This window comes from Vigna angularis, chromosome 9, assembly GCF_016808095.1.
Source record: "Vigna angularis cultivar LongXiaoDou No.4 chromosome 9, ASM1680809v1, whole genome shotgun sequence".
NCBI classification, from domain to species: domain Eukaryota; kingdom Viridiplantae; phylum Streptophyta; class Magnoliopsida; order Fabales; family Fabaceae; genus Vigna; species Vigna angularis.
In genome coordinates this window covers 2,153,044-2,180,000 of record NC_068978.1, presented here as the reverse complement: position 1 = coordinate 2,180,000, position 26,957 = coordinate 2,153,044, and the positions used below count along the sequence as shown (strand labels likewise).

The 26,957-nt window shown below is 33.3% G+C and overlaps 1 protein-coding gene and 1 pseudogene across 1 annotated transcript; both read left to right on the top strand.

Moving 5' to 3' along the window:
* Positions 1–1,495: 1,495 nt before the first annotated feature.
* LOC128194087 (ABC transporter C family member 8-like) lies at positions 1,496–7,266 on the top strand. The gene is made up of 11 exons (XM_052868782.1): positions 1,496–3,512; positions 3,624–3,944; positions 4,036–4,122; positions 4,200–4,787; positions 4,904–5,068; positions 5,164–5,458; positions 5,551–5,765; positions 5,869–6,174; positions 6,279–6,342; positions 6,586–6,825; positions 6,911–7,266. Exons 1-11 carry the CDS (start codon positions 1,512–1,514, stop codon positions 7,015–7,017), a joined length of 4,389 nt encoding a protein of 1,462 aa, XP_052724742.1. The 5' UTR covers positions 1,496–1,511; the 3' UTR covers positions 7,018–7,266.
* A 9,468-nt stretch (positions 7,267–16,734) lies between these two features.
* LOC108323592 (ABC transporter C family member 8-like) lies at positions 16,735–22,564 on the top strand (annotated as a pseudogene).
* The last annotated feature ends 4,393 nt before the right edge of the window (positions 22,565–26,957 follow it).

Genomic DNA, 26,957 nt, shown 5'->3' with positions numbered 1-26,957 from the left:
TCTATATGGCTGTAGAAGTCAGATTAGCGGGATCAGACGTCTAAATGGAGTTAAAAAGTGACTTTTTAGATTTCAAAAATGAGTAAGAAGTCGGTTCCCCCCACATCGGATGTCTATATGACTGTAGAAGTCGGATTGGCGGGATCAGACGTCCAAATGGAGTTAAAAAGTGACTTTTTATATTTAAAAAAATGAGTATATAGAAGTCGGTTCCCCAACATCTGACATCTATATGGCTATAGAAATCGGATTGGCAGGATGTGACATCTAAATGGAGTTAAAAAGTAACTTTTTAGATTTCAAAAATGAGTATATAGAAGTTGGTTCCCCCCACATTGGACGTCTATATGGTTGTAAAAGTCGGATTGGCGGGATCGGACGTCTAAATGGAGTTAAAAAGTGACTTTTTAGATTTAAAAAATGAGTATATAGAAGTCGGTTCCCCCCACATCGGACGTCTATATGGTTGTAGAAATCGGATTGGTGGGATCAGACGTCTAAATGGAGTTAAAAAGTGACTTTTTAGATTTAAAAAATGAATATATAGAAGTCGATTACCCCACATCGGACGTCTATATGACTATAGAAGTCGAATTGGCAGGATCTGACGTCTAAATGGAGTTAAAAAGTAACTTTTTAGATTTAAAAAATGAGTATATAGAAGTCGATTATCCCACATCGAACGTCTATATGGCTATAGAAGTCGAATTGACGGGATCTGACGTCTAGATGGAGTTAAAAAGTAACTTTTTAGATTTAAAAAGTAACTATATAGGAATGCATGATGATATTTTTCTGTAAGTTGTATAATATGATATTTTTGTTTGAAAAATTATTCCGTAGATAAATTCACAAAGCTTTAATCATTTTAAGAATTGTTGGATTGACATATTATACAATTAAAACATGACAGAAATGATGTGATATGTAGCTATCTTGGATAAAATGAATACTGCATGAGAAGCTGTCATTATGTTTTTTGTTTTGATTCCTACTCCAACTTTATAATGTATTGGTTCAATCATTCCAGAGTTTAAAAATTACAAATTTTAATAAAATATTTAAAAAATGTGATTGAATTGACCAATCAATCTAATTTTATTAATAATCAATTAATATGAATAAAAAAATACATAAACTTTATCCAACTAATTTTTGTATTGAATTGAACATTTTATCCAAATTCAATCAATCAATAGTTTATATATCAACGTAAAATCTCAGTAAAAAAATTAAAGGTTAAATAATTTTTTTTCATAGAATTTTCTTTAATTTATTAAACATATATAATAAAAATATAAATTTTAATAAAAATATTAGTATAACATTTATATATAAGTAAAATTTTGTTGGAAATATAAAATTATTCAATTTTAAAAAAAAAGTTTAATACCTAATTTGTTCTCTTTATTTGTTAGATTTGTTTAAAGTTCTTTGACCTTGTTCATTTGCATGAAGAGCATCTTCTAAAGTTTCCCATTGCTGCGTCTAAAAGTCTTGATCATTCTTTGATGACGATGATGATGGAGATTTTTACTGGATACGCTGATGATTTCTCATGGATTTGTCTGAAGCATTTTGAGTTCACTTCTTTCTGTTCACAAAGGAGCACAATAGACACTATGAATCTAATTTTCCTCTGTGTCTTCTACGCTTCCACCATTGTCACTTTAATCAGAAGAAATTTTATAAATGGAAGTCATACCAAAACCAGGTTTTTCCTTTTTGTCTCTATCTGTTGTGCGATCACTAGCGTTGTGTTTTACAGTATTGCCCTGTGGAGTCTCATAGCCAAAACTGGGAACTCCATGGCTAACCACCTCAGCTGGTTAGCATGCGTTGTACGAGGATTTGTTTGGACTTCTTTAGCAGTTTCATTGCTTGTTCAGGGACACAAATGGATCAAAGTTCTAAACTCTGTCTGGTGGGCATGTTCCTTTGCACTAGTTTCGGCTCTCCACATTGAAATTCTTTTTAGAAAGCATGCAATAGAAATTTTCGATGTCCTACTATGGCTCTTACACACGCTTCTTCTCTTCTGTGCCTTCCAAAACCTTGGTTGCTTTGTCATTCAAAATGTGCCAAAAAGTTTATCTGAACCGTTGTTAGCTCGGGAAGTTGACTCGGAAGAAACAGGACTAGGTCGTGCTTCCTTTCTGAGCAAGTTGACTTTCTCTTGGGTTAACTCCTTACTCAGTTTGGGTTACTCAAGGCCTCTATCTCTTGAAGACATCCCTTCCATTCTTTCTGAAGATAAGGCACACCTGTCCCACCAAAACTTCATGCATGCATGGCAATCCCTAGCGAGGGAGAGAAGCAAGAATAACACCAAGAACTTGGTGTTTTGGTCCATTGTTAGAACTCACTTAAAAGAGAACATATTAATATCTGTTTACGCATTGCTCAGAACCATTGCTGTGACTGTTTCTCCTTTAATACTCTATGCTTTTGTCAACTTTTCAAATCGTAGGGATTCCGGGGAGACAGATCTCAGAGAAGGTCTTACCATAGTGGGTTTTCTTATTCTCTCCAAAGTGGTTGATTCTGTGTCACAGAGACACTGGTTTTTTTGTACCAGGAGGTCGGGGTTGAAGATGAGATCAGCTCTGATGGTTGCAGTGTATGAAAAACAACTAAAGCTTTCAAACTCAGCAAGGACAAGACACTCGACAGGTGAAATTGTGAATTACATTGCTGTTGATGCATATCGCATGGGAGAATTTCCATGGTGGTTTCATCTAACATGGGCATGTACATTGCATCTTCTTCTATCTATCAGTATCCTGTATGGAGTTGTGGGAGTAGGTGCACTTCCTGGTTTAATTCCTCTTCTTATATGTGGACTTCTCAATGTACCATTTGCCAAGATCCTACAAAAGTGCATGGCACAGTTCATGATTTCACAGGATGAGCGTCTGAGAGCAACTACAGAAATTCTAAATAGCATGAAAATCATCAAGTTACAGTCCTGGGAAGACAAATTCAAGAGTTTGGTTGAGAACCTACGTGGGAAAGAGTTCATTTGGCTATCTAAGGCACAGATGTTGAAAGCTTATGGGTCACTTGTATATTGGATGTCTCCTACCATCGTTTCTGCTGTTGTTTTCCTCGGTTGTGCTGTTTTCAATAGTGATCCATTAAATGCCGGGACCATATTTACAGTTCTTGCAACGTTGAGGAACTTGGGAGAACCTGTTCGAATGATTCCGGAGGCTCTATCTGTTTTGATCCAAGTTAAGGTATCTTTTGATCGTCTCAATACCTTTTTGTTTGATGAAGAACTAGATACCAGTGATGGTAACGGAAGCTATATAAACCGAAGTTACATTAATGCGGTAGAAATCCAAGCTGGAAACTTCATTTGGGACCATGAATCAGTGTCCCCAACTTTAAGAGATGTGAATTTAGAAATCAAATGGGGACAGAAAGTTGCAGTTTGTGGGCCAGTTGGAGCTGGAAAATCATCTCTTTTGTATGCAGTGTTAGGAGAGATTCCCAAGATCTCAGGAACTGTGAGTTAAGCAAAAGACGTTTAGCTTTATGTCGTCATGTCATTCATGCTTGTATTCTTTGTATTTAATGCTTTTTTTTTCTCTATGAAATTTCTAAATGATGAAAAATAGGTCAATGTGTTCGGCAACATAGCATATGTTTCTCAAACTTCTTGGATACAAAGTGGGACGGTTCGAGAGAATATACTATTCGGCAAGCCAATGGAGAAAACAAGATACGAGAATGCCATTAGAGTTTGTGCCTTGGATAAGGATATCAATGATTTTAGTCATGGTGATCTTACAGAAATAGGTCAGCGAGGGATCAACATGAGTGGAGGACAAAAGCAAAGGATTCAACTTGCTCGTGCTGTCTACAATGATGCTGACATTTATCTCCTCGATGACCCTTTCAGTGCAGTTGATGCTCACACTGCTGCTATCCTTTTCAAAGTAAGAAACTATCACTATTAGATTCTTAACTTCAGTGGAACTGTTTTTTCCACTTCATTGAATCAAACCACTTGCATTTATATGGTTACAGGACTGCGTAATGACGGCTCTAAGAGAAAAAACAGTCATTCTAGTGACACATCAAGTGGAGTTTCTCTCAGAAGTTGATACAATCCTGGTAAAGTACATCATTTGGATACCTATTACATTACATTTGTGTATAATTAACTCCATATTTTTTGACTCAAATTCTAGGTAATGGAAGGTGGAAAAGTTACTGAATCAGGAAAGTATGAGAATCTCTTAACAACTGGGACTGCCTTTGAACAACTTGTGAGCGCTCACAAGGAAGCAATTACAGAGTTGGATCAGAATAATGAGAACCGAATTCATAGAGAAGAGTCTCAAGGTGTTTATAAATACCAAAGTGAGGGGGAGATTTCTACGGAGGGTCAACTTGGGATGCAACTTACACAAGAAGAAGAAAAAGAGATTGGTGATGTCGGCTTCAAGACATTCTGGGATTATATTTCCTTTTCCAGGGGTTCATTGATGCTGTTTTATATAGTTTTGGCACAATGTGCTTTTGTTGCTTTGCAGACTGCATCAACGGTTTGGCTTGCTTTAGCCATTGATATTCCAAAAATAACTAGTGCCATCTTGATTGGGGTGTACGCATTAATTTCATTTTCTGGTGCTGCGTTTACATATATAAGGTCTCTCTTGACCTCTTACCTTGGATTAAATGCTTCCAAAGCTCTCTTCACAAGTTTCAATACTGCTATCTTCAATGCTCCTATGCTGTTCTTTGACTCAACCCCCATAGGAAGGATTTTAACAAGAGTAAGATTAAGATTTCATTTCCCAATGGAAAAAAAATCTAAACAATTTCCCTGTGTTTGATCATTATTAACATTTACTCATATTCAAAATTTTGATCCACTTTTTCTCTCTTGCAGGCTTCATCAGATTTAAGTATTTTGGATTTTGACATACCTTATTCGATCACCTTTGTAACATGTATACCAATTGAAATTTTGGTGATTATTGGTCTAATGGTTTTAGTAACATGGCCAGTTCTCATTGCTGCCATTCCAGCAATAGTTGCGTCAAAATATGTTCAGGTTTAGCCACTTTAAAAAAAAATTAGTTTTTTATTTCTCGTCCCCTGCTTAACTCAGAAAGCTAAATTTTTTCCAAATCTTCTCCTCCATGAAAGGAATATTATCAAGCCTCGTCAAGGGAATTAATGAGGATCAATGGAACCACGAAAGCTCCTGTGATGAATTTTGCAGCTGAAACATCACTTGGTGTTGTTACTGTGAGAGCATTCGATATGGTAGAAAGATTTTTTAAAAACTACTTAAAGCTTGTAGACACAGACGCAACACTGTTTTTTCATTCTAATGTGGCCACGGAATGGTTACTTTTGAGGATTGAAGCACTTCAAAATTTGACAGTCATCACTTCAGCTTTGCTACTTGTTCTATTTCCTCAGGGATACGTGTCCTCAGGTAATATTACTTCACAGGTTAATCAGCAAGATAAAGCTTTTGCATGTTATTAACAAGCTTTTAACTGTTCAAAATTTTCTTGGATTATGCAGGTCTTGTGGGACTATCTCTCTCTTACGCATTATCCTTGACGTCATCATATAGATTTTGGACTCGAATGCATTGCAACTTTTTAAACTATCTTATCTCTGTTGAAAGAATCAAGCAATTCATTCACCTACCATCAGAACCTCCTGCTATTTTGAAGGACCACCAACCTCCATCTTCATGGCCATCCAAGGGCAGGATTGACCTTCAAGCCTTAGAAGTAAACTTTCATCCTTCTCTTTCAATTTTTTTTCTTTGTTTTAATACTGTCAAATGGATAAAGCTTCTTCTATGTGATGGCTATTTTCCTTCACTGATCTCAGATTAGATACCGTCCGAATGCTCCATTAGTGCTTAAGGGTATCACTTGCACGTTTAGAGAAGGGAGTAGAGTGGGAGTTGTAGGAAGAACCGGAAGTGGAAAGAGTACACTCATAAGTGCTTTGTTTCGCTTAGTTGAGCCAGCAAGCGGTGACATTGTCATAGATGGGATTAACATATGCTCAATGGGGTTGAAGGATTTGAGAATGAAACTAAGCATCATCCCTCAGGAACCAACTCTTTTCAAGGGCAGCATCAGAACCAACTTGGACCCTTTAGGCCTGTATTCAGATGATGAGATATGGAAGGTAAACGGACTAGTTCTGCTGTTAAAAATTGTTTTTTTAACACCTTTATGTTTTGCTTGAGCTTGTACTAAATAAGTGTTTGATTATGTTTAATTTGTACATAGGCTTTAGAGAAATGTCAGCTTAAGGAAACTATCAGCCATCTTCCAAATCTCTTAGACTCTCTGGGTGAGTAAACTTCACATACTTACTTAGAACCACAGATGTGTTGTGGGAATTTTCTGGCCAATTCTCTCAGCAGCCTTTGGCAAAAATCTATTGCAGCTTTACTCTTTTCAGGTTTCAAATCATGAGGGATACACATAATATTTGAACTTGAAAGTTGTTTTTCCAAAATAAAAGTGTTTGATTCATGAATTAAGATTTTGGAAGAAATTAGGCATTGAAGTCTGATTGAGAATGGTTATACAGTGAGTGATGAAGGTGGAAATTGGAGCTTGGGACAACGGCAACTGTTTTGTCTTGGAAGAGTACTGCTTAAGAGGAACAGAGTTCTTGTTCTGGATGAAGCCACTGCCTCCATTGACTCTGCCACAGATGCAATTCTACAAAGAATTATCAGACAAGAGTTTGAAGCATGCACAGTTATTACAGTGGCTCACAGGGTTCCCACTGTTATAGACAGTGATATGGTTATGGTCCTCTCCTATGGTATCTTCTTTCATTCTTTTTTCCTCCTTTTTCGATACACTGCAAACTCAGTTAGTTGTCTAATATATTTTCTATGGTTTCCTAGGGAAAATGGTGGAATATGATGAGCCTTCGAGACTAATGGATACCGACTCTTCATTCTCTAAGCTGGTAGCTGAATATTGGGCCAGCTGCAGCAATAATTCCTCCTAAAATCTTTGTTTGCAGCAACATTAAAATAAAAGAAGACAAATATACGAAATAAAATTAAGTAATTGAAATTTTAGAAGGTTGTGGGAACTTTTTACAGAGTGGTCCTTCCTACACTTTGTGTATCAGTTTGGAAGGGTGTGGAAGCTTTCATGATATTGCATGGAGTGATGTTGAATTTATATCAGCAAAATAAACTCATTCATATCAGGAAAATAAATTGATGGTGCATTGTAGTAACTATTCACTGAACTAGCAATGACTTCCAAATCCATTCTTTTGCCAAAGTTGATCTAGTTTCAAGTTTTTTGCACTGAGGAAAAGTTAGAATATATATCTTTTATTCATATCACGACCTTGCCGCACCATCGCTCAGTCATCGCCGCGCCTCCGCCGCGCCTCTGCAAGGTCTCTGCCTCTGCTCGAAAACTCAGAACATTCTCGCCCCAACGTTGCGTCTGTTCGCGAGAAAAGAGAAATCGGGGTGGCTCGCAATAAAAGAAAAAGAGAAGAATAAGGGTGTCTCCCTTTTCTACCATGAACTCCCTAGAACCGAGAAGGAGAGAAACTCCCCCTGGAGGCGCAACAAAAATGACCCACCTGGGTTTGTCCGTGAAGAAGAAACAAAAACTTCCCCAATCAATTTGGGAAAAAGATTTAAATTAGGTTATCTGAACCTATAAGAAATTAATTAATACCTAAGATACAAATCTGAATTTGAATTTAATTAGATTCGACGTATAATAAATTTTTAAATTCTTAACTTGGTTTCTAATTACCATTAAATGAAAACCCTAACTTTTTAATAGGGTCCTAATTACCATAAAGAGAAATCCCTAATATATTCCTCTAAACTCATTTCTCTAATCTTCTCTTTTATTTAAACCAATTTTCAAGGTTTTACTTTCTTCTTTTACGAAAAGGATTTCATGTATACCCCAAAAAATGTTAAATCAATATTTATTGATCCTAGAACACCATTTTTCATTATTACAAAGCTTACCAAAATTTAGGAAATCAATCAAACAAAGCACAAGTGTCTAATAACTCATTCAAAGCATCCAGAAATTTCTGTCAATCAAATTAAATTAACAAATAAATACAATAAAACATTTATCATACAATAAAACAAAGGTGAGCTGCTATCTTTAAAAAAATATGTTCTCCTCTTCAATCTATGTGTCTCATCATACTCTTTTTTTTCTTTCTCTTAACTTTTACCTAGCTATCTTTTTAAGCTCCTTTTCCTCTATCTTTTATTTTTTTTTCTCCTTTAATAAACCCATTTTTATTTAAATAAATAAATTGTACGTTATACTTTTTTTTAATTTTCAACTTCTATTATTTAAAGTATCTTTCTTTATTTTCTACATCCTTATTTATAATTTCACACCTCAATTATAAAAATGGAAAAGACATTTTTGCCCTTAAAAAATATAAACAAAATTAAACAAAGATTTCTCATAAACCTCTCTTCCTAAGATTTGAACTCACATTCATTTAATCAAACTGATGGGCAATCAGAAAGAATAATTAAGTCCTTTGAAATTTTGTTGAGGTCATATGTACTGGATCATTTAGGCGGATGGAATGAAGTTTTTCTCTTGGTAGAGTTTATCTACAATAATAGTTATCATGCTAGCATCGAGATGGATTCATAATGAGAAATGGTAGAAGGTGCAAAACCCCTTTATGTTGGTATTAGGATGACGAGGCAGTGTTGGTAGGGCTAGAGATGTTGAAGCAAACTACTAAAAGGGGAGGATGATACAGGAAAGGATGAAGGCATCAAAGAGTTGATAGATGTCTTATGCTGATCAGAGAAGGAAACCTTTGGAGTTTGTAGTTGGAAAACATGTTTTCTTGAGAGCAAACCCAACCACAAGTGTGGGGAGGGTTATTCAGTCAAGAAAACTTTCTTCTAAGGTCATTTGTCCATATCAAATATAGAGAAAAATTGAACCAATAGCTTATGAGATCGCTTTGCCCCTTAATTGACCAACCCTCATTCAGTTTTCATGTTGTAAAGCCCGAATAAATAAAAATAACTTTTATTTTTATTTTAATATTTTTTAAAAATAGATATTTATTTATGGTGTATTATTGGGTGATAAAAGTATTTAGGAGTTGTATAAAAATTAATTAGTAATTGTTGTTATTATAATTTTCGAAAATGCATAAACTAATGTTCATATATTATTGTTTGTGTTAGTATTGCAACAATTTGAATTGGGTCCTGTGGTAGATGAGTTTGTGGTAATTGAAGTATTGTGGTGCGTTTCGTGTTCGAATTTCTCCAGCTTCTTGAGAAAAAGCTTTTGGGTTAAACTTTATTTAATTCTTTTTGTTATTTTTGTTGCCTTGGATGTTTGACCTTGGAAAGAGAGAATGGCAGAGGCTTTACTTCTCTTCTTTCTCTTTTTATACAAAAGGGGCGTGGGCTTTTAAATGAGTCAAGATTTGATTGGCAGAGGGGTGGACTTACTGCATGGATAGCCTATATGAGTTACTTTTATTCTTCTCAAACATTCACTAGGTATAATTTAGTTCAAGAATTCTTAGTTTTTGCTAATTGACTAACTTGATAACATTATTCTCAAGTATCAACATTCACACTTCAAATAAATATCTATGCAATCTCTAACACATCAATTTAAAATCAAATACTTTAACTAAACACTTTAAAATACCAACATACCGGACATTTCAACTAATTTCAAATTCAAAAGAGAATTACAAATTTATCAGATTAATCAAACCAAGTTTCATCACAGCTAATCAAGTTCAATTAGCTCTATTATAATTTATTATCTTCCCTTAGAATAAGAAACTCAAACTTAAAGGTTACTCCTAAAGCTTTAAGTCTTATCGAATGCTCTCATAACACAAAGAAAACTCTATCAAAGATCATAACACATCCTCATAATCACTAATAAATATAGATTCACCTTGAACTATTTTGAGTCATATGCATGGATCAATGAGTCACGTGAAGCTTAAAACAATATACTAACATAAAAAGGAGAAAAAAAATGAATTTATGCCTTTTTGGTTTTTGATCGGTTGGATGTGTTTACTATTCTCCTACCACTTAAATGAAATGCGAATGATGTTTGTGTTTTTATTTGTAAGGGTATACATAAGAAAGTGGATCACACATTGAACATGTAAGTTATTCCTTTTGGCATTAAGATGTATTCAACATTTCTTTCTTTTCCACACCATTAATGTCACATAACAACACTACTCAATTCTTTATTGAAGGGGATTGTGTAAGCTTTCTTTTGATGAAAATGATGTCTATTGTCTTTAAGTTTTTTTATTTTCATGAAAAGCTTCTTCTAAAGTTTCTTAACTACAAATTGTTGCGTGTAAAAGTGTTGATATTTTCAATGATGATGATGGTGATCTGTAATGGATACGCTAGTGATTTATCATGGATTTGTCTAAAGCATTTTGAGTTCACTTCTTTCTATTCATAAATGAGCATAATAGACACTATAAATAAAATTTTTGTATGTGTCTTCTAGGATGACTCGCATAGTAAGTGAGTACTGGAAGAAATTTCTCCAAAAAGTTACTTAGTAAGAATATCTCCCACTCAGCAAATCGAACAACGGGAATAAATTTTCAAATTTTGCCTAGAGAGTTTTATCTCGTCTAGTGAAAGGAAACATCCCTGCCTCTTTGACCCATAAAATACTTCTTTCTTAGCGAGTAAATTAAGGGTGGCAATACAGGTCGACATAGCCCATTTAAGCATGCCTTGCAACTGTCCAACAAAGTACGATTCAGGCTGGCCCACCCCGCTTCAAAAATGTTGGCTAAAAAATCTAGCCTGCCCCATATAGTTATTGGCCTGTCGGCCTATAGGCCGACCTAATTTTTTAAACACATCTTGCATTACAAATCCTTAATCTTTTCCATGCTTGAGTTATCCCTGCCTATATAAACCCCGAATCCTTATTTATATTCATGGAGTAATAAGAAGAAAAAAATGAACATTGTAGACCTTCCTGCATTATATAATGTTAGATTGTAATTTATACGTAGACCCATTTGTTTGTTATTGGTATTAGCTTGTGATCATTATGTTTATGGTAAATTAATAATAGTTTATTCCAAATAATTAAGCCCGTAAATAAATTTATAATTTTATAGTCAAACAAAGACAAAAATCCATGAATGGTATTAAAATGGGGAAAAAGGAAGAGATAATACATACACCAAAATAGAATTGAATGAGGAAGCTATCAAGTTAATCAGACTACACCATATGCAAGCAACATGAGGAAATGATAATTATCCTAATTCATATGTGGAAAAAAACCTAGAAAACATAATGGATTAAAAAAATGTCAAAATGAAAGCATGAAAAGGTTATAGAGGCTCTCTTACACGATGTGGAAGTTCTTCCTTGTGATGAAGGAGAAGGAGAAAATATTATCCAAATCAAGTGAATAGTGTATTCCTTTTGCATACGTGGGAGATTTGGAGTTTAGGAATTGCATTTGCATCTAAGAAAATAAAGAGTATACAGGCTAGCCTACCCCAGTTCATCCTAGGCTCGCCTGGGCTATGGGTTTTGGGGGTCAAGCTTATACGGTTCAATAGGCTGCAAATATTAGCATGTCCCACATTATCACCCTTAGAGCAAATCACCTCCCCAACTAGTGAGGCTTCCCCTACCTCTTTAATAACTTGGTATATTATGCACTCAATCAACGAGTGAAACAATTACCTAGTAAGTTTGCATAATCCAGAGTTAAACAAGACATTAAGATAGTGAAACAATTACCTAATAAGTTTGCATAATCTAGACTTGAACAAGACATTAATATTTTTAATTTGTTCCATCTAGCCTTTTTGACACAAGTTTTAGCTAAAAAAAACAACAATAAAATGTCACTCAGCTAATTAAATCAGTTAAATGACATCTCCACAAAATCTCTCAAGTCAAACACATATAACCAACATAAAACAAATTTAAGCATATTAAACATACATTAATTAAACAAATAAACTAGAAAACATCATTCAAAGCATATATTATAGAACTGCATATAATAAAAGCTTACTTTAGATAAAAAGTCTTTATTGACCATATAAGCCAAATTTATCACGTAATTCTAACTCCACATAAAAAAAACTCAAATTTGATTAGATAAATTTATTACTTTTGATACTAGAAATCATAAAATGTGTTCAAATCTTAAACAATGAGTGGATAAATAAAAATATTAGAAAGAAGATAAATAAGTTTGGGAAAGAAGTTTTAAAAAATAATTTTTTTTATAAAATGAATCTCACTTAAAATGGAGTGACCGAAAACCTTAATACAAACTTTTGTTTATCCATATTTTTTCTTATAATTATATGAGAAATTATGTACGGCGAAATCTAAATGAGTGACTTAAATTAGTGAAATAAAGAATTTTAATACGATAAAATATAATTGCTTTGATATAACAAATATTAATATATTTATTTTATTTTTAATTTTATTAATAATGAATATAATTAAATTAGAATTTAAATAAAAATAATAAAGTTAAAGTTTATTTATTTTATTATAATAATGAATTATTTCAATATTTATTTTATTAAATTAACTATTTATCTTAAAAGACATATACAACATTAAAAATCAAAAACATTTTCTATTATTATATCATAAGAAAACTATTTACGATAAAAAATTATATTATAATTAAAATTATAATTTTAAAAAATTAATTCCATTAGTTTTATTTAAATTATGATATGACACCTTGTTTTCACTTCATTCTTATGCGAGAACCAAGTAACTCATCACCATTATATATTGTATTTCTTTGTGAAATATAAATAAATAAACATATAAATAAGTTAAATAAAAATAGAAAATAATAAACATTGACAATAAAATGTATAATGGGTCATGTAATTGTTGAATTTTGATTAGAAAGTTAGTCAACTTTTCACTAATTTTTGTTTGTTTGTAGAGCTAATACAACTTTTATATTTTATATCAAGATCCATCATTTATTTATTTCTAAATTATTTTACATTAACTCGGTACTAAAAAAACGTTTCAAAATGATTTCTTTACGAGATTTTTAATAAAGTATTGATTTTCAATTTTCTTTTCAATATTTATTTAGAGTTTGTATATATTGAAATTAAAAAAACAATATTGTATTTATTGTCAAAAATAAAATTATCCAAATAAATAATATATTTTTAATTCCCTGTAGAAACTATAATTTATCATCATTTGACTGAGAAAGTAAAAGTTCTTTTTTCCATAACCATTATCATGTATAATTATTCTGTGTATATATAGCTGAATGAGACAATGCAGCACATTCTTCAACAATTGCTTTTTCATAGATACTTTTCAAGGTTCTAATCTCACCTACTTCCATTCACAAGGGAATGCATGATGATATAATAATTATTAAACTCTATAAGTTGTATAATATGGAATTTTTCTTTCTGGAATTTTTCTTTGAAAAATTCTTCCGTAGAAAATTCACAAAGCTTTAATCATTTTCAGAATTGTTGGATTGACATATTATACAATTAAAACATGACAGAAATGATGTGATATGTAGCTATCTTGGATGAAATGAATACTGCATGAGAAGCTGTCGTATTATTTTTTTATTTTGATTCCTACTCCAACTTTATAATGTATTGGTTCAATCATTCCAGGGTTTAAAAATTACAAATTTTAATAAAAATATTTAAAAAATGTGATTGAATTGACCAATCAATCTAATTTTATTAATAATCAATTAATATGAATAAAAAATACATAAACTTTAACCAACTATTTTTTGTATTGAATTGAACATTTGTTCGACACACACATAGAACTCCACACATGATAAGATATTGTCCGCTTTGGGCCAAGCCCTCACGGATTTGCTTTTGGTACCACTCCAAAAGGCCTCTTATCATTGGAGATATCTATGTGTATATAAACCCTTGACCAGTCCTTATTTCACTCAATGTGGGACTTTGTTTGCACTCCAACATCCTCCCTCAAACAAAGGACTGTGGTCTTTCCTCCCCCGCTGCGGAAGTCTTTTTTCATCCTTGAGTACACCATGGTCAACACGGAGCATTTCTCTTTTGCCCTCTTTCACGATCCATGGTCACAACATGAGCATTTCTCTTGCTCTCCCCGCCTCTCAAGATTCATCCGGTGATCCGTCACTGGCCTCCTGCCTGGCTCACCTGATCATGGGGGGGGGGGGGGGGGGGGGGGCGTACTCGTCTGAGCCCGGTCACCAGATCCGAACCATGGGCTCTGATACCACTGTTGGGGGGAGGTTTGACACACACATAGAACTCCACACATGATAAGATATTGTCCGCTTTGGGCCAAGCCCTCACGGATTTGCTTTTGGTACCACTCCAAAAGGCCTCTTATCATTGGAAATATCTATGTGTATATAAACCCTTGACCAGTCCTTATTTCCTCCAACATATATATCTACGTAAAATCTCAGTAAAAAAAAAATTAAAGGTTAAATAATTTTTTTCATAGAATTTTCTTTAATTTATTAAAGATATATAATAAAAATATAAATTTTAATAAAAATATTAGTATAACATTTATATATAAATAAAATTTTGTTTGAATTTGGAGATATAAAATTATTCAATTTAAAAAAAAAGGTTTAATACTTATTTTGATCTCTCGGTTTGTCTTACCTTTTTTTCAAATGTTTACAAACATTTCATATTTTGTAAAAACGGTTCGAGTTTGTCATTTTTTATGTAGCAACCTTTGTCAATGAGGGATAGACACCCTTCCCACCCAAAACTAGAAGCTTCGTCACATAATATCCTTCTTCTACAATCGTTGTAATCCTCATCCAGCCATAGTGAATATCGAGCTACATCGTAGCCTCCATCGCAACTTCTCCTTTATTCCACCACTGATTCGCGAAGCCACCGTGAGTGCCCTCATTCAATTGCGAAGCTTACCAACCCTCATTCAATCCTTACATCATCCATTGAAATATCTTCGCACCAGAACCTACAAAACTGCAAATCCTAAAATTGCGAAAACCCCAACATTGCAAGAAATCAAAATCACGAACCATAGAACACGAACGCCAACCACTCAGTTTTATCCATCTGAACCTTATTCTCTTCTTTTCTTAATTGACTTAAAGAAATTTAGTTGTTCTTCTATTATGTTATTAGGTTATACAGATTAGAAAAAATTGGAAAAGAACTTGAAGCTCTAAAACAAACCTTTTGTAATTCTTCCTAATTGAAATTGTAAATGTCTCTTGCTAGCTTAGAGTAAAATTGTGAAGCTCTAATTATGATATTATGTAAGAAAATAGATTAACATGCTATTTTGAGAATAGCAAACAATCAACATTGTATAAATTATAGAGTCAAAGCAACTTCCATAATTAATTCTAATCAAACATAAAGAATTGAAACTATCAAAACGAGTAGGTAAGATGAAGAACCACAAACCCAATTTCAACACCAATTTCAACCTATTCTTCAACACAAATCGCGAATTGATTTTAATCTAAAGGTAATTTCATTTAATCCTTTGTTATAAATAATCTATGTCATTAAGTTTTATTTTTAAAATTTACACCTCAATTGACCTCAAAGTGTCACCTAATGATAAATTGAAACTCATTCAATATTGGCCAAGGGACAACTCTATGTTAGCATTGTTAACGTCGTAAGTAAAAAATGAGCAATTTGAACCGTTTTTACAAAATATAGGATGTTTGTGAACATTTGAAAAAAGATAGGACCACTTTAAACAAACCTAACAAACCATGAACCAAAATAAGTATTAAACTTAAAAGAAAAGTTATGACTAAATTAATATAAAATAATAATATAAGACCAAATTGAAACTAATACAATAATATAACATCATAATGACACATGACATTGTCACATTGTCATGTAACACAATATTAGTTTGAAACATGACAATTTTTTTTAAAAATATATTAAAAAATAAAAATAGAAATAATTAAAAAATATTTAAAAAAGTAAGAAACCGCATAAATATCTTTAATTATGTTAATGTCTATCTAACAACAAAGACATGATTACGTTAATTTTTTTAAAATAAAAACCCAATTGATAAAATAAAATCGAGAAACCAATATACAATTTCTAACAAAAATTGGACCTTGGAATAATTAAACTTAACGTATTTTATACATGTAAAAGTGAAATTAATTTTTTTCAAAATATTTTTTTAAATTTTGTTTGATAATTAAAATTTATTTAAAATATTTATTTCTGTATTTCTTACATCAAACTTAATAAATTTCACCTGTACTTCAACGTGATCTTCTTCTTATTATATCATAATTAATAACACGACACGGTTGCATAAAAGATTTTGATATTACTAAATCAAAATCAAAATATTAAAATCAATTCATGTTATTAAAGTTTTTTTTGTCTGTTTCTAACCTTTTAAACACGTTATAGTATGCAATCCTTTTGAGATTAAGACTTCAAGCACATTATAATTGAAGTGTATGCTCCAAAAAGGGAAAAATCTCTCTACCACTCAAATCCAATCTTCAACAGTTTTTAAGTGCAATGTTTGCCATGCTCCAACCACTCAAATCAAAAGTGAAAGTGATTCTCTTTGCAAGGGTTTGTACAGGAAGGTGGGGCACACTGATTATGTCAGTTATTCCCTTTTTAGTAACATGTATCCAACATTTCTTTCTTCTCTGCACCGTTAGTGCCACACAACAACACTAAGTTCTTTATTAAAGGAGACTGTGGAAGTTACCTTTTCATGCAAATGATGTCTTTTGTCTAGTTCTTTGATCTTGTTCATTTGCATGAAGAGCATCTTCTAAAGTTTCCCATTGCTGCGTCTAAAAGTCTTGATCATTCTTTGATGATGATGATGATGGAGATTTTTACTGGATACGCTGATGATTTATCATTGATTTTTCTGAAGCATTTTGAGTTCACTTCTTTCTGTTCCCAAAGGAGCACAATAGACACTATAAATCTAATTTTCGTCTGTGTCTTCTACGCTTCCACCATTGTCACTTTAATCAGAAGAAATTTTATAAATGGAAGTCATACCAAAACCAGGTTTTTCCTTTTTGTCTCTATCTGTTGCGCGATCACTAGTGTTGTGTTTTACAGTATTGCCCTGTGGAGTCTCGTAGCCAAAACTGGAAACTCCATGGCTAACCACCTTAGCTGGTTAGCATGCGTTGTACGAGGATTTGTTTGGACTTCTTTAGCAGTTTCATTGCTTGTTCAGGGACACAAATGGATCAAAGTTCTAAACTCTGTCTGGTGGGCATGTTCCTTTGCACTAGTTTCGGCTCTCCACATTGAAATTCTTTTTAGAAAGCATGCAATAGAAATTTTCGATGTCCTACTATGGCTCTTACACACGCTTCTTCTCTTCTGTGCCTTCCAAAACCTTGGTTACTTTGTCATTCAAAAAGTGCCGAAAAGTTTATCTGAACCGTTGTTAGCTCCGGAAGTTGACTCGGAAGAAACAGGACTAGGTCGTGCTTCCTTTCTGAGCAAGTTGACTTTCTCTTGGGTTAACTCCTTACTCAGTTTGGGTTACTCAAGGACACTATCTCTTGAAGACATCCCTTCCATTCTTTCTGAAGATAAGGCACACCTGTCCCACCAAAACTTCATGCATGCATGGCAATCCCTTGCGAGGGAGAGAAGCAAGAACAACACCAAGAACTTGGTGTTTTGGTCCATTGTTAGAACTCACTTAAAAGAGAACATATTAATATCTGTTTACGCATTGCTCAGAACCATTGCTGTCACTGTTTCTCCTTTAATACTCTATGCTTTTGTCAACTTTTCAAATAGTAGGGATTCCGGGGAGACAGATCTCAGAGAAGGTCTTACCATAGTGGGTTATCTTATTCTCTCCAAAGTGGTTGACTCTGTGTCACAGAGACACTGGTTTTTTTTGTACCAGGAGGTCGGGGTTGAAGATGAGATCAGCTCTGATGGTTGCAGTGTATGAAAAACAACTAAAGCTTTCAAACTCAGCAAGGACAAGACACTCGACAGGTGAAATTGTGAATTACATTTCTGTTGATGCGTATCGAATGGGAGAATTCCCTTGGTGGTTTCATCTAACATGGGCATGTACATTGCAAATTCTTCTATCTATCAGTATCCTGTATGGAGTTGTGGGAGTAGGTGCACTTCCCGGTTTAATCCCTCTTCTTATATGTGGACTTATCAATGTGCCATTTGCCAAGTTCCAACAAAAGTGCATGGCACAGTTCATGATTTCACAGGATGAGCGTCTCAGAGCAACTTCAGAAATTCTGAATAGCATGAAAATCATCAAGTTACAGTCATGGGAAGACAAATTCAAGAGTTTGGTTGAGAACCTACGTGCGAAAGAGTTCATTTGGCTATCTAAGGCACAGATGTTGAAAGCTTATGGGTCACTTTTATATTGGATGTCTCCTACCATCGTTTCTGCTGTTGTTTTCCTGGGTTGTGCTGTTTTCAATAGTGCTCCATTAAATGCCGGGACCATATTTACAGTTCTCGCAACGTTGAGGAACTTGTCAGAACCTGTTCGAATGATTCCGGAGGCTCTATCTGTTCTGATACAAGTTAAGGTATCTTTTGATCGTCTCAATACCTTTTTGTTTGACGAAGAACTAGATACCAGTGATGGTAACAAAAGTTATAAAAACCGAAGTTCAATTAATGCGGTAGAAATCCAAGCTGGTAACTTCATTTGGAACCATGAATCAGTATCCCCGACTTTAAGAGATGTGAATTTAGAAATTAAATGGGGACAAAAAGTTGCAGTTTGTGGGCCAGTTGGAGCTGGAAAATCATCTTTTTTGTATGCAGTATTAGAAGAGATTCCCAAGATATCAGGAACTGTGAGTTAAGCAAAACAAGTTTAGCTTTATGTTCTCATGTCATTCATACTGATATTCTTTGTATTTAATTGTCTTCTTTTATCTATGAAATTTCTGAATGATGGAAAATAGGTCAATGTGTTCGGCAACATAGCATATGTTTCTCAAACTTCTTGGATACAAAGTGGGACGGTTCGAGAGAATATACTATTCGGCAAGCCAATGGAGAAAACAAGATACGAGAATGCCATTAGAGTTTGTGCCTTGGATAAGGATATCAATGATTTTAGTCATGGTGATCTTACAGAAATAGGTCAGCGAGGGATTAACATGAGTGGAGGACAAAAGCAAAGGATTCAACTAGCTCGTGCTGTCTACAATGATGCTGACATTTATCTCCTCGATGACCCTTTCAGTGCAGTTGATGCTCACACTGCTGCTATCCTTTTCAAAGTAAGAAACTTTCACTATTAGATTCTTAACTTCAGTGGAACTGTTATTGCCATTTTAGTGTATCAAACCACTTGCATTTATATGGTTACAGGACTGCGTAATGACGGCTCTAAGAGAAAAAACAGTAATTCTAGTGACACATCAAGTGGAGTTTCTCTCAGAAGTTGATACAATCCTGGTAAAGTACATCGTTTAGATACCTATTACATTACATTTGTGTATAATTAACACGAGATTTTATGACTCAAATTCTAGGTAATGGAAGGTGGAAAAGTTACTGAATCAGGAAAGTATGAGAATCTCTTAACAGCTGGGACTGCCTTTGAACAACTTGTGAGCGCTCATACGGAAGCAATTACAGAGTTGGATCAGAATAATGAGAACAGAACTAGTAGAGAAGAGTCTCAAGGTGTTTATAAATATCAAAGTGAGGGGGAGATTTCTACGGAGGGTCAACTTGGGATGCAACTTACACAAGAAGAAGAAAAAGAGATTGGTGATGTCGGCTTCAAGACATTCTGGGATTATATTTCCTTTTCCAGGGGTCCATTGATGCTGTTTTATATAATTTTGGCACAGTTTGCTTTTATTGCTTTGCAGACCGGATCAACGATTTGGCTTGCTTTAGCCATTGATATTCCAAAAATAACTACTGCCTTCTTGGTTGGTGTGTACTCATTAATTTCATTTTCTGGTGTTGCGTTTGTGTATATAAGGTGTCTCTTGAGCGCTTATCTTGGATTAAATTCTTCCAAAGCTTTCTTCACAAGTTTCAATACTGCTATCTTCAATGCTCCTATGCTGTTCTTTGACTCAACCCCCATAGGAAGGATTTTAACAAGAGTAAGATTAAGATTTCATTTCCCAATGGAAAAAAAATCTAAATAATTTCATTGCCGTTTAGTCATATTCGAAATTTTGATCCACTTTTTCTCTCTTGCAGGCTTCATCAGATTTAAGTATTTTGGATTTTGACATAACTTATTCGATCACCTTTGCAACATGTATACCAATTGAAATTTTTGTAATGATTGGTGTAATGGTTTTAGTGACATGGCCAGTTCTCATTGTTGCCATTCCTGCAATAGTTGCATCAAAATATGTTCAGGTTTAGCCACTTTAAAATCTTTTTAGTTTTTTATTTCTCGTCCCTGCTTAACTCAGAAAGCTAATTTTTTCCAAATCTTCTCCTCCATGAAAGGAATATTATCAAGCCTCGTCAAGGGAATTAATGAGGATCAATGGAACCACGAAAGCTCCTGTGATGAATTTTGCAGCTGAAACATCACTTGGTGTTGTTACTGTGAGAGCATTCGATATGGTAGAAAGATTTTTTAAAAACTACTTAAAGCTTGTAGACACAGACGCAACACTGTTTTTTCATTCTAATGTGGCCACGGAATGGTTACTTTTGAGGATTGAAGCACTTCAAAATTTGACAGTCATCACTTCAGCTTTGCTACTTGTTCTATTTCCTCAGGGATACGTATCATCAGGTAATATTACTTCGGATGTTAATTAGCAAGATAAAGCTTTATGCATGTTATTAACGAGCCTTTAGCTGTTCAAAATTCTCTTGGATTATGCAGGTCTTGTGGGACTATCTCTCTCTTACGCACTATCCTTGACGTCATCACATATATTTTGGACTCGATGGTATTGCAACTTATTAAACTATCTTATCTCTGTTGAAAGAATCAAGCAATTCGTTCACCTACCGTCAGAGCCTCCTGCTATTGTCAAGGACCACAAACCTACATCTTCATGGCCTTCCAAAGGCAGGATTGACCTTCAAGCCTTACAAGTAAACTTTCATCCTTGTCTTTCATTCTTTTTTTCTTTATTTTAATACTGTCAAATGGATAAATCTTCTTCTTTGTGACGGCTATTTTCCTTCGCTGGTCTCAGATTAGATACCGTCCGAATGCTCCATTAGTGCTTAAGGGTATCACTTGCACGTTTAGAGAAGGGAGTAGAGTGGGAGTTGTGGGAAGAACTGGAAGTGGAAAGAGTACACTCATAAGTGCTTTGTTTCGCTTAGTTGAGCCAGCAAGCGGTGACATTCTCATAGATGGGATTAACATATGCTCAATGGGGTTGAAGGATTTGAGAATGAAACTAAGCATCATCCCTCAGGAACCAACTCTTTTCAAGGGCAGCATCAGAACCAACTTAGACCCTTTAGGCCTGTATTCAGATGATGAGATATGGAAGGTAAATGGACCAGCTCTGCTGTTAATAATTGTTTTTTTAACACCTTTAAGTTTTTCTTGAGCTTGTACTAAACAAGTGTTTCATCTGTACATAGGCTTTAGGGAAATGTCAGCTTAAGGAAACTATCAGCCATCTTCCAAATCTCTTAGACTCTCTGGGTGAGTAAACTTCACATACTTACTTAGAGCCACAGATCTGGTATGGGTATTTTCTGGCCAATTCTCTCAGCAGTCTTTGGCAAAAATCTATTGCAGCTTTACTCTTTTCAGGTTTAAAGTCTTGAGGGATACGCATAATATTTGAACTTGCAAGTTGTTTTTCCAAAATAAAAGTCTTTGATTCATAAATTAAGATTTTGGAACAAATTAGGCATTGAAGTCTGATTGAGAATGATTATACAGTGAGTGATGAAGGTGGAAATTGGAGCTTGGGACAACGGCAACTGTTTTGTCTTGGAAGAGTACTGCTAAAGAGGAACAGAATTCTTGTTCTGGATGAAGCCACTGCCTCCATTGACTCTGCCACAGATGCAATTCTACAAAGAATTATCAGACAAGAGTTTGAAGCATGCACAGTTATTACAGTGGCTCACAGGGTTCCCACTGTTATAGACAGTGATATGGTTATGGTCCTCTCCTATGGTATCTTCTTTCATTCTTTTTTCCTCTTTTAGGGATACACTGCTTAATAAGTTATTGTCTAATTAATATATTTTGTATGGTGTCTTAGGGAAAATGGTGGAATATGATGAGCCTTCGAAGCTAATGGACACCAACTCTTCATTCTCTAAGCTGGTAGCTGAATATTGGGCCAGCTGCAGCAAGAATTCCTCCTAAAATCTTTGTTTGCAGCAACATTAAAAAAATAATAAGACCGATCTTACGGTACAATTACAATAAGTTTATCTGTTTGGAAGGGTGTGGATGCTTTCGTGATATTGCATGGAGTGATGTTGAATTTATATCAGCAAAATAAACTCAGTCATACTATTCACTGAACTAGCAATGACTTCCAAATCCATTCTTTTGCCAAAGTTAATTTAGTTTCAAGTTTCTTGCACTGAGGAAAAAGTAAACCATTTTTTTATAATATTCCAAACATTAGAATATCATCTATGTTAAAGCTATAAAACTAACATTCAAATAAATTATATTGGAATATAAATTATATGTTTAAAGTTTATTAAGTTACTATGGAAATTTTTTCCAAGATTTGATTATATTGTATTTACAGCATGTTTATAATATAATAATAAGTAAATTTGTGTTATGATTTTTAGCAATGAAATTGTGTAGATTATAAAACAAAATTAAAATTATAAATATGATAATAATGATATGAAAAAGTTAGAATATATCTTTTATTTAACAAATTTAACTAAATAAATTTAACCAATTTATAATAAACTGAAAATATTTATTTAAATTGGTTGAATTTTTTTACTAAATTAAAACTAAACAAAATATTTAATTAATTTGGTTTAGTTGAAATTTAATATTACCTTAAAATTGAAAAACAGACACTCCTCCTGCATCTCCATATATTTCTTGTTGCACCCTAATTATTCATTTGGTTTTGTACCGTGGAATTTCAAGAAAAAGAAATAACTTTTAAATTTTTGTGATAAGAAAATTAAAAGAAGATGTAGTTGAATTTGTAGTATTTTGCTTGTAAATAAGAAAATTAAAAAGAGACGTAACTCAATTCGTAGTCTTTTACTTTACTTATCAAAGGTAAAACATCATAGGTTTGATGAGATGTTATAGCAGACAGAGATACCAAAGTTGAAATGATATAGCATAGTTAAAGATTTTGTTACCCACTGTGAGTGATCATGATGCAATTTGGGTGATAGTAGATCAGCCAATGAAGAATGCTCATTTTCTACCCATTAATCTGATGATGTCTATGGTCAAGCTGACATAGTTGTATATCAAGGAGATAGTAAGGTTGCATGGAGTGCCTCAAGTATTGTGTCAAATAGTGATCTTAGGTTTATTTCTAGATTTTGGCAGACATTACAACAATCTTTGAGCAGCGACCTCAGGATGAGTTTTGCTTATTATCCTCAAGGTAGACTGCAAAGGAAAATAGGTGACTCTACCTAGGAGTTAGAGGAGCATATGAGGAAGTCATACCCGCATCTGTTTCTTGATGAGTTCAATTTTCGAGGTCGAAATTTTTGTTGTTGGGAGAATGTAAGAGTCTAGAAAATAATGTCTTTGAGGTGATAACGTGTTTTAAATAATGAGACTCAATTATTTTAATATTAAAACTCCAATGTATAAATAGAATTTCTATTAACAAATTTTGTTACTTAAAAACACACCATATATATAAAAACTCTTTCTCTAATAGCTCTTTACCCTCTTTCTAAGAATTTTGACTCCCTATTCATTTGTCTGAAGATTAGAAACCATCTGAGTGATCTTTGAGACGAGCTCTTCTACTTCAACCAATTAGTTTTGGCAAAAGAGAAAGTTGATTTCTGTTATTTTTCTTGGTTGTACATTTTTCCATGCATGTGAGTTGTTTGAGCTTGTATGTGATTTTTGAGTCTTTTATAAAATTCTCTACTGATAGGTGGTTCTAACTATTCTATTGTTTGTAGGAGCATATAAGTTTTTTTGTGCATGTGAAGTTGTCTTAAGACTTTAGAGCTTATTGGTCATCTATAAGATAAGGGAATCTAGTTACTTTGATTTTAATTGATAGACAAGTTTTAATTACTAATTGTAGGCTTGTATGGTAGTAAAATTGTGAAATTGAATTATTTGATGAAATTGGTCTATTAAGTTAAGATTAGGAAGTTGAATCATCTTTAGTGATGAGGTGATTGAATTCTTGCTATGTTTAATTCGTGAGGCAACGCTAGAGTCGGGGAGCTACTGTTGAACTTTTGGCAAGCGTACCAATAGTCAACTATAGTATAATGATTTTTAAGTAAGAGTATCGATCCCACGAGGAACAACTTCAATTAAATAGATAAATTTATCTCAAACAACATATATACAAGGGTATTCAAACCGATTCATAATGGATTTTGATAATTTATACTACGTTGCGTAAAAGTAAAATATTAACAGCAGATAAGTTAAAGAAAGTTTAATACGAGAAGTTGGGATTGAATTCATCTATCTCACTCGTCTGCAACCTGAATTAATATAAATATATAGCAACTGAAATTACCAATATTGATGCAACATACAAAAGTCATTTATACCGATTCCTCGCGTATAAAATTCATAAGATCAGTTCCTTGAATATTGATTCCTCACATATCCAACAAACTGTCTAGCATTATATTCAAGTGTTATAAGCAATTGATAAACTGAAATCTATCCCTAGCATCGCAGGATATCAAGTATTCTTGTTCAGATCAGATTTTAGAAATACTTTCCAGTCAAAACTAAAACCCACATTCATGAAACTATTGATCAGACAGAATCAAGCACTAAGAGCAGAACAAAAATACCAATATTGAATAAAACAGAAATGCTATATATAAATATCACCAGATTACGTCCAAGTTCGAATCGATTACATTTAATTCCAAGAGAAAAGATCAGCCACTCATGGTGGCCGTTGACATTCTAAGAGATGAAGAAGAAGATCCTACAGCTAAAGTGGAAGAAAAACTCTTTGGGTAGCTCTGTGTCTTCTTTTCTCTGCGCTCTCCGTCTTTCTCTTTTTTCTTTCTAACTCATGAGTGTATATACTGCCCGAATTCTCGCTTAAGCTAAATTATTCTCGCTTAAGCGAGAAGAAACTTCTTGGAGAAGATAGTCATTCTCGCTTAAGCTAAATTATTCTCGCTTAAGTGAAAATGACTTTAAAATCAATGGCTTCCTGGATGAATCTAGCTTAAGCGAGATCATTCTAGCTTGGGCGAAATGTTGCAGGATTTACTCTTCTCTCTTAATTTACCTGAAATATATACAAAATAGGGATCAAATGATTTCCTTTTAATCAACAACTCAGAAACATGTGATTACTTTTTATCTTTCTTAGATTGGGGAAAATTGATACAAATGTACCCAATTCAAAACAGAAGTGCCAAAATTCCATATGAAAATTTACTACTTTTTTTGCACTTATCAACTACTAACTTAGTTATCGTTGGACGATATATTCTCGTTGAGTGAAACCAAACTCAGAGGATTCACTGACTTAACCTTTGTTGGGTGATAATATGGTTCGTGGGCGAGTTCAAAGTTAGAGAGTTACTGACTTAGTGGTCGTTGACAAAGAATATTCTCATTGACTTGATAGTAACAGGACGAAAAATGTCCCGTTGGGCGACTTTCGTGATATTTAAGCCTTTGAGATTTAGGGATGATCTTTTTGAACGAGCTATCTAATCTCTGGACCAGTATACTTTTAAGTACTACTTGATGGGCGAGACTAACAAAGTCTAACACTAATTATCGTATGTGTTTTTCTAGTTATGATGCTTAAAGGTTGTGTTCTGAACGTTAATGTGATGACTAGTTTGTAACATGTATTCGAGAATGGTTGGAACTGATCCAAGAAAAAATTGGTTCTGGTTTTGTTTGGTGTATGCTTTCATATATGAAAGTTCTAAAAGTGAGTATCGTGATATTCAACTAGTTATTGAACTCATATAGAGATGAATGGGATGGAAGAGAGAATGACATGAAGTTTTTTCCTAGACATTTGGTTTAGGCATGAAGAGATTAACCTCGTAAGTAGTAGGATGTTAATCCTTGTGTTTAGGATTCTATAAAGTATAAACAATACTACCAGTGCACACTTACATTGAATATATATTTGAAAACATGTATCCGGATAATTAATAGAATCAATGGTAGTATGGTTTCTTTTGAATATTGCTTCAATAAAATTTTTATTTGAAACAACCTTTTCTTAATAAATAGACAAATAATTATAAAGTTATAAAATTAAAATAAATTAACAAATTATTATAAAATTACAAAATTATAAAATTATCAATTATAAAATTTTATAATAAATTTATAAAATTATAAAAACATTACAAAGTATAAAATTATAGAATTATAAAATCATATTATAACATTATAAAATTATAAATTTATATGTAATATAATATTTGGGATAGGTAGAATCGTCTCTCAATTATAACATTACATAATTGAAATTAAAAGAAATAGTTACATAAGTAATATATATGTATTCCACTATTTTTATTAATTTATATAATAAAGTTTTTCAAAAACATAAACTCAACCAAAGAGAGATTAATTATGCAAAATATAAAAGAAAATACATATAAATTGTTTCCATTATATCTATACAACTTTTAATATGTTTTAGTGATGATTATTTTCACTTTATTCTCTACCATACAAATACACGACCATAGTATATAATAACAAAATCACAAATAAA